The sequence below is a fragment of the Neoarius graeffei genome, chromosome 4 (assembly GCF_027579695.1).
Source record: "Neoarius graeffei isolate fNeoGra1 chromosome 4, fNeoGra1.pri, whole genome shotgun sequence".
NCBI lineage: Eukaryota > Metazoa > Chordata > Actinopteri > Siluriformes > Ariidae > Neoarius > Neoarius graeffei.
Window position 1 is genome coordinate 102,172,599 of NC_083572.1, and position 9,346 is coordinate 102,181,944.

Sequence of the window (9,346 nt, forward strand, 5' to 3'; positions counted from 1 at the left end):
GACTGCAGCTACACTGGCAGCTTGATCATGCTTTCTAGTGCGGTCGTCTTGCGCTTGCGCAGAACTGGGTCAGTCCTGCGCGCCTTGGCTCGTGCACCTGAAGGCGCACCTGCGCATGCGCCTAATGACCTCCGGCACGTGAGCCGTTAACAAAGAACACCTGTCTTTAATCGATGAACTATGTTTGGGCTATTTAACGACCGCACCCATGCAAGGACGATGCGAAGTATTATGCCACGTCTAGTGTGCCTTAGAGAGCCTTGTTTCCTGTCCCTGTTCTTGTTGACCTCCTGGTTTTTCGACTCCTGTTTCTCGTCCCTTGATCTTGTATAGTTTTGCCTCTGATATTTTGTCCACGCCTCGATTGACCTCCTGCCTGTTTCCTCGATTACGACTTTGCCTGCTGTTTTGGACTGTTTGCTTGTTGTGTGCATTTCACGCACTTTATGCTCATATCGCACTGTGTGTTATTTAACATATCTGCACTTACATACACCTCTCCCGCAGACACTCTGACAAACTAGGTTTTCGCGCCCAAACCACAGGAAGTCAAGGTTATAGAAACCCTAATGAGGATGAGGTGACAATCTAGTTTAAAAAAATGTTAGAAAAATTACAGTGGGCGCTTTTCTAATATTCTTATGCAACTATTGAAAAAATGTATGGTCCGATAAAGGGGGGGGGTCACGGGCACCCCCAGCTACGCCCCTGGTGTGTGTGTGTGTGTGTGTGTGTTTGAAGGCATTAGAAAATCCATCCATCCATTATCTGTAGCTGCTTATCCTGTTCTACAGGGTCGCAGACAAGCTGAAGCCTATCCCAGCTGACTATGGGCGAGAGGCGGGGTACACCCTGGACAAGTCACCAGGTCATCGCAGGGCTGACACAGAGACAAACAACCATGCATTAGAAAATCATGAATATATTTTACTGATGAATTTTCAGCAGAAGGATTTTGTAGTGGTTAGTACTGTCGCCTCACAGCAAGAAGGTCCTGGGCTCGAGCTTAGCGGCCGACGAGGGCCTTTCTGTGTGGAGTTTGCATGTTCTCCCCGTATCTGTGTGGGTTTCCTCCGGGTGCTACGGTTTCCCCGACAGTCCAAAGACATGCAGGTTAGGCTAACTGGTGGCTCTAAAAGGTGTGAATGAGAGTGTGAATGGTTGTTTGTCTATGTGTCAGCCCTGCGATAACCTGGCGACTTGTCCAGGGTGTACCCCGCCTTTCGCCCGTAGTCAGCTGGGATAGGCTCCAGCTTGCCTGCGACCCTGTAGAACAGGATAAGGGTAGTATCTCATTGGGCTGCGACAGCTTACGAACGTCATTCGCAAGAGAGTTTCAAAAGTGTCTTGAAACATTCGCAGGGCTTCTCAATTTCCTCGCACGAGTCGCAAAGTGTTGCTCCTTCGTCGCTGAAATTTTGAACATGTTCAAAAAATTTGTGCGAGAAAAATTCTTTCAAAATACTCGCAAATGTGTCGCAAAGCCATCGCGAACCCTTCTCAAGTCAGTTTCTGTGAGGCGTCCTCTACTTCCCTGCCTGCCGAGGGAAAGCCGGGCTGCAACAGCCTCTGACTAGTTGGAGACACAACAATTGCGGTAAAATATGTGAATATCACAATGGTCGTCTGTGTCTATGTGTCAGCCCTGTGATGACCTGGCGACTTGTCCAGGGTGTACCCCGCCTTTCGCCCGTAGTCAGCTGGGATAGGCTCCAGCTTGCCTGCGACCCTGTAGAACAGGATAAAGCGGCTAGAGATAATGAGATGAGAGATGAGATGTGTTGCAAAGCCATCGCGAACCCTTCTCAAGTCAGTTTCCGTGAGGCTTCCTCTACTTCCCTGCCTGCCGAGGGAAAGCCGGGCTGCGACAGCCTGCGACTAGTTGGAGACACAGCAATTGCAGTAAAATATGCGAATATCACAATGGTTGTCTGTGTCTATGTGTCAGCCCTGTGATGACCTGGCGACTTGTCCAGGGTGTACCCCGCCTTTCGCCCGTAGTCAGCTGGGATAGGCTCCAGCTTGCCTGCGACCCTGTAGAACAGGATAAAGCGGCTAGAGATAATGAGATGAGAGATGAGATGAGATGAGATGAGATGAGATGTTGTGTCTCCAACTAGTCGCAGGCTGTCGCAGCCCAGTGAGATACTGGCTTATGGATAATGGATGGATCTGGTAGGACTCTTTATGAGTCGACTCGTAGGTGAACGACTCCTCAGTCACCTGTTTCTCCGCGCGCTCCGTCTGCGTGGACACGCTCTCGTGATCTTTGTGCTGGTTGCTCGTGCACAGCCAGCAGATGTAGGTCTGGCACGAGCGGCAGTAGAACTCTTGCAGGTACTTGTGCGCGAGGCAGATCTTCTCGGTCAGGTCTCCGGTGGGCGCGATGAGCTCGTGGTTCTTCAGCTTGTCCTGCTTCTCGTGCGGTTTCAGGTGGCTCGCGCAGAACGACGCCATGCACGTGAGGCAGGTTTTCACGGCGGCTCTGGACTCCGTGCACCGGTCACACGGCACGCTCGAGGCAGGAAGTTGCTTCATGGAGGCTTTTCGGTCGCGCGCACCGCGCTCGGACGCAGAGGCGGCGGCACGGTGCGCGTTGCGGATGGACTCGCGCGCTGTCGAGCTGAGGTTGCCCAGACGGAGCTGCTCCACGGCCTCCGCCAGCATGGTGTTCCGGCAGAGCGCCGGACGCGGGTCGAAGGTCTGACGGCACTCGGGGCAGCTGCATGCGCCGCTCTTCTTGCGCTCCGAGTCCCAGTAGTCGGTGATGCACGCCATACAGTAGCTGTGACCGCACGGGATCGTCACGGGATCGGTGGGCAAGTCGAGGCAAACGGGGCAGTTAAACTGCTCCTCTGTCCACAGACGACCCCGACTCATTTTTAAACAAAAGAAAGAATCGAGCGAATACACTTATGGTACTTTAAGCAAATGCCAAGTAGCTTCACACACTATGAGGAGGGTTTGGGGTGAGTCACTGTTACCTTTCAGGTGTTTAGGGGCGGGGTTTCACTCACACAACAGGTTTAAGGAGAAAAACAGGGACCAACATACCTATCATTCCAGCATATCTCTCTCTGTAGAAGAAGAAACCTTTATTTGTTACATGCACACTTCAAGCACAATGAAATTCATCCTCTGCATTTAACCCATCTGAAGCAGTGAACACACACACACACACACTCAGAGCAGTGGGCAGCCACACTACAGCGCCCGGGGAGCAGTCAGGGGTCAGGTACCTTGCTCAAGGGCACTTCAGCCCAAGGCTGCCCCACGTTAACCTAACCTGCATGTCTTTGGGGGAAACCAGAGCACCCAGAGGAAACCCACGCAGACATGGGGAGAACATGCAAACTCCACACAGAAAGGCCCTCGCCGGCCACTGGGTTCGAACCCGGAACCTTCTTGCTGTGAGGCAACAGTGCTAACCACTACACCACCTCTCTCTCCTAGCCTGCCTTCTGTCTGTCTCTCTCTCTCTCCCAGCCCTCCTTCTGTCTGTCTCTCTCTCTCTCCCAGCCCTCCTTCTGTCTGTCTCTCTCTCTCCAAGCCCTCCTTCTGTCTGTCTTTCTCTCTCCAAGCCCTCCTTCTGTCTGTCTCTCTCTCTCCCAGCCCTCCTTCTGTCTCTCTCTCTCTCTCTCTCTCTCTCCCAGCCCTCCTTCTGTCTGTCTCTCTCTCTCCAAGCCCTCCTTCTGTCTGTCTTTCTCTCTCCAAGCCCTCCTTCTGTCTCTCTCTCTCTCTCTCCAAGCCCTCCTTCTGTCTGTCTGTCTCTCTCTCTCTCCAAGCCCTCCTTCTGTCTGTCTGTCTCTCTCTAAGCCCTCCTTCTCTCTCTCTCTAAGCCCTCCTTCTCTCTCTCTCTCTCTCTAAGCCCTCCTTCTCTCTCTCTCTAAGCCCTCGTTCTCTCTCTCTCTCTCTCTCTCTCTAAGCCCTCGTTCTCTCTCTCTCTCTCTCTAAGCCCTCGTTCTCTCTCTCTCTCTCTCTAAGCCCTCGTTCTCTCTCTGTCTCTCTCCAAGCCCTCCTTCTCTCTCTGTCTCTCTCCAAGCCCTCCTTCTCTCTCTGTCTCTCTCCAAGCCCTCCTTCTCTCTCTCTCTCTCTCTCTCTCCAAGCCCTCCTTCTCTCTCTCTCTCCAAGCCCTCCTTCTGTCTCTCTCTCTCCAAGCCCTCCTTCTGTCTGTCTGTCTGTCTGTCTCTCTCTCTCTCTCTCTCTCTCTCTCTCTCTTCAAGCCCTCCTTCTGTCTGTTTCCTCATTTCTCTCAGCTTAGGGTAGTATCTCACTGGGCTGCGACAGCCCACGACTAGTTGGAGACACAATAATTGCGATAAAATATGCGAATTAGCAACAATTTTCACTTGGAATCACACTGAATTGATATTCGCATATTTTACCACAATTGTTGTGTCTTCAACTAGTCGCAGGCTGTCCCAGCCCGGCTTTCCCTCGGCAAGCAGGGAAGTAGAGGAAGCCTCATGGAAACTGACTTGAGAAGGGTTCGCGATGGCTTTGCAACGCATTTGCGGCTATTTTGAGAGAAATTTTGTTGCACGAATTTTTTGAGCATGTTCAAAATTTCAGCGACGAAGGAGCGACACTTTGCGACTTATGCGAGGAAATTGAGAAGCCCCGCGAATGTTTCAAGACACTTTTGAAACTCTCTCGCAAATGACGTTCGCAAGCTGTCGCAGCCCAGTGAGATACTACCCTTACAGTATAGGCCATTTGCAGGAATTGGTCACATGTCAATTTTCTCCATTGCTACAAGCCTGTGGTGGGCAAGCTACAGCCTCGCTCACAACCCGCCGTATGTGCTGCTACAGGCGGTCTATGGTAAAAAAGTTGGCAAAACTGTGCTTGAGACTTGCGCGACACTTGCGTGTATTCAGTGCCATAGAAGGTCGCAGACTGCCCGTGGAGACTTTTGGTCCTGCACATGCAAATTCTACGAGTCTTGCGACAAATCAAGAACAGAACGCATACACTATGTACGGGACTCGTACTCCTTTTGTACGCCTGAACCAAGTAAGCAGCGTGGCTAGTAGGGGCTTTTTGCGATGACAGTAAGACGCATGAGTGACGTGACTCAGAAATACTACACAAGTATCCACACTTGCTATTTGTGCGGCGTGCAAGACAGAAGTACATCTCACTTTCTACCCCTATATGTGGTGTGCACGCAGCGCATGCGACCTGCACGCAGCGCATGCGACCTGCACGCAGCGCATGCGACCTGCACACAGCACACGCGACCTGCACATGACACGAGGGGCAAGACTCTGGGTGTATATATATTGGGAAGGAACCAATCGTGTAGCGTGTAGCATTGTAGAAAGGAAGAAGACCACCTCATTTGCTGTTTTTATTTGGGTATATGTTTAATTTACCATGCAAACGTCAAATAATAAAACATGAATATAAGGGAATAATGCATTTTATTTCACTGTACAAAATCCCAACTAAATAGCCCAACGGTTTGAGCACTGAAACACACTTTGACACCGAGCTGCTGTCCTGCTCCTACTCCTGCTGAGTGGTGGGACGGGGTGTCAGGATGTCTTTGTCCTCATCACTGAGCATGGCACAATGGCCTGACAGCGATGATGGGATTACAATGTCCTCACTTCTGGGTGTCGTTAGCTGAAACATACATGAAAATTAGCATATATAATATTAATTACATAAGCATATAGATACTGAAATTAATATTTAAAGCATGTGTGAAAATCTCTCTGGCAGGATGCTGTGCCTTCTGCCGGCTTGAAGGCATACTTCTCCCTGTTCATGCAGGGCTCGCCGGTGCTGCTACCATCAGCTGAAAGACAGATGCAGAATGCTGCAGACACACTGGTTTTATACCCACTCCTGGCTTGCATCACATGCAAGTTATGAGTGATTGTAACGTGCTAATCGCATGCATTACACATACTTCACAAGTGTGGCCTGTACTCCTCGCACAGGAAACTGGTAAAATGCAAGTCTCACACACACTCCACATTCACTGAACACACACTGATCACATGCGTCAGATATATGCTTTCCATGGGCGAACGGCGCAATTTTTCCCACGCCTTGAGGAAGTCAGGTGTGCAACCTGTACTTTGCCTGTACTCTTCCCCCAAACTTTCCCCCGGGTTCACCGCGACCCTGCGGCACGGCTGCGAGCTACCAAACCCTGCAACGCATGCGTGTCCAAAACACTTACGGCGGGTTGTGAGTGAGGCTTAACTTGACATTCCTTGACAACCATAAGAGTTTGACTGGCGATGTGAAGCAATCCATTTCTATAATAGCTGTTTTTACCTTTTCTACTGTCTTTTTTGACCTGAATTTTCATGTGTACTTGGAAAAAGTTTGTGGTTTTAACTTCTGTCGTAAGTTAAAGCGAATCATTGGCCGTAAAAAAGAGTTTTTTGGACTGAAGTTGGTCGCCGCCAAAAGAAATTCACGTGCGAAATGGCGGATTTCTCAGGTATGTTTATAACGTTATAATTTCTCCTTTTCTACCTTTATCGTTCGCTTAATGTGTGAAGATTCTTGAAAATAAATACAGATATATCTATAGATGTGTTTTTAGCCGATAAGAAGCAGATTCATTCCGCAATGATTCGCTTTAACTTACGACAGAAGTTAAAACCACAAACTTTTTCCAAGTACACACGAAAATTCGGGTAAAAAAAAAAAGACAGTAGAAAAGGTAAAAACAGCTATTATAGAAATGGATTGCTTCGCATCGCCAGTCAAACTCTTTTAGGGTTGTCAAGGAATGTCAAGTTAGCTTGCCCACTGCGGGCTTGTTGCTATGGGGAAAATTGACACTTGACCAATTCCTGCAAATGGCCTATTACAGCTTGATCTTCACAGCTCCATTCAGGTAGAAGAAAGTTATATATCTATCTATCACAGCTTGACTTGACCCACTATCTATCAAGGTACAAGGAAGTCAAGAACAAGAAGCCAGTGTGAAAACCTGAAGCAGTGAACACACACAAGTATAAGTGATACTGCGACAAGGCAGCTCCTCTACTGTACTTTAGTGAGGCCCTGCCTTGAATATGCATAGTTAACTTAAGTTAACTATATTTCTGCAAACCTGTTAATTTATGCAAATTTGTAAATTTTTTTATCTCTAAATTTGTAGTTTATTTCTGATATCCTTTTTTGTATACTAAGTACTTTTGCACTACTCCTTCACTGCCTTATCTTTTTCTCTTTATATATTTTGCTGCTGTAACAATGTAAACTTCACCTTGTGGGATAATAAAAGGCTATCTTATCTTATCATGTAATTTATGGTCACCATACACAGTAAAGCTAAGTTTATTCTAAATTATCCTCCCTCTGATGTCTGCTACACAGAAAGACTGAAATCTCTGAAACTTTTACTGTTCGAACACAGGCGTGAGATTAGTGACTTGATACCGTTTTACAAGATTCGGTCTGGCACTACGATTGCAAATTTTTCCAGCTTACTAATTCCTGCTACATCTTGCTATTCCACCTGGAACTTTGATGCTGCTAACTACCGTCCTCTTTCCAGTCATAAACAGAACTACTTTCCGGAATCCTATTTCCCAAGAACTGTTAAACTATGGAACAGTCTTTCTTCAAACATAAGAACGCAACTAGTCTAACTGTATTAAAGAGTCAACTTTATACTTTATACTTTGAAAAGCTACCTATGTACCGGTCACCATAGTCAGTTATCTATTTTATTAATAATGGGACATTAGAAACTTTTTTTTTCTTTCATCATTGTTTAAGCATTGTATACATAATTTGTTTATATATTTTCATAGTTTATCAGCATACAATATTTTTACGTTTTTGTATTTGTGCAAGGGAAAATTGTCAATTGGGACTATCCGTCCTGTAATTTTTGCCTGTCAATCAGCTTTGTATGGATTTATGACGAACTCTATTAAACTAGACTAAACAGAAGTGAGCAATGAGCATACAAACACACAGAGCAGTGGGCAGCTATGCTACAGTGCTGGGGGGAACAGTTGGGGGTTAGGTGCCTTGCTCAAAGGCATTTCAACCCAACCTTCAGGCCATGGCTGCCCCATGATAGCTTAACCGCATGTCTTTGGACTGTGGGGGAAACCGGAGCACCCGAAGGAAACCCATACAGACACAATGTGCAGACTCCACACAGAAAGGCCTCCGTCGGCCACTGGGCTCAAACACCTTCTTGCTGTGAGGCAACAGCGCTAACCACTACACCACCCAAGATGCCATCAAAATCTTGAAACTGGAATGAACTTCCCCTGGTTGTCTGAACAGTTGAGTCACTGGCTGTCTTCAAACCCAAGGCTGAAGACCAACCTCTTCGTTAAATGAGTATTTAAATAAGTACTAATTTAACTTGCAAACTCTTCTACAGCTTGTTGATGTTCTTTCATAAAGTTTTCACCCACAAATCTATACATTTTAAATTGTGTTGAAATACTAATTTCATCTTTTGTCCAAATATTTTAATAAAATATTGCTATTGGACAGATATTAGCTGACGTTCCAATGATTTGGTTGCCCTTCTGTGTGTTGCGCAGTCATAAGACTGCAAACTCACTGCACCATTTAACTCCATAGTTGTTATTGCACCTAGTGGTCAAACATGGGAACTGTAACAACACTGAAGCAACGCATTGGGACAGGATTCAGTCTGCCCCCTGCTCCACATAAGTGCAAAGGAAGAAACAGTTCAAATGGTTGCCAGGTTTGTGTAGTTTAAAACACTCAACAGCCACCATGATATTGTTTCACAGTAACTAATTGAAATTATTTCTAAGAAAGTGCAGTGTGTCTGTGATGTACAGAACCATTTCTGTAAGATGTAATGCAAAAATTGAGAGAGGGAAAGATGAATTATGGAGTGGATAATGTCTGTATATCAGAAATCCAATACCCAGGTTGGTTAGCTAGTCATTCATTCAGTCATTCATTTACCAATTTTAAATCTTTTGCGTGTTTTTTTGTGATATAAATATTTGCTGCAACCTGGCAACCCCAATTAATGATACAATATTACCTTTTCTGTGTTCATCTTACACATGGGAAACACACCTATTGTATCAAGCACAATTAAACAAAGGTACCTCTAAAATCATTCAAAACTACTGTCTACTAGATGACTATGTTGTTGACTATCAACTGTCTATGAAAGGAATATTCCAAAAAGAAAAATCACTAGACAGTAGCCTATAGCATAAATCAACTGTGATAGCCTCTTGGCGTATTATTGTTGTCCTTCCCACCAAAACACCTGCTGTTATCCGCTCCAGACTTGCATCCCTCATGCCTCACCCTTGTAATTTCATACTGTAGTGTCTGCAAGGGAAAAGCTTGACCAGGA

General features: G+C 46.6%; 1 protein-coding gene across 1 annotated transcript in view; it reads right to left on the reverse strand.

The window, feature by feature from the left end:
* Positions 1–2,964, reverse strand: part of trim25l (tripartite motif containing 25, like) — a 35,145-nt gene extending 32,181 nt beyond the window's left edge. The window contains exon 1 of the mRNA XM_060920054.1: positions 2,224–2,964. Within this exon, the coding sequence (XP_060776037.1) occupies positions 2,224–2,880 (657 nt within the window). The 5' untranslated portion in view covers positions 2,881–2,964. The remainder of the gene's footprint in view (positions 1–2,223) is intronic.
* Positions 2,965–9,346: the final 6,382 nt, after the last annotated feature.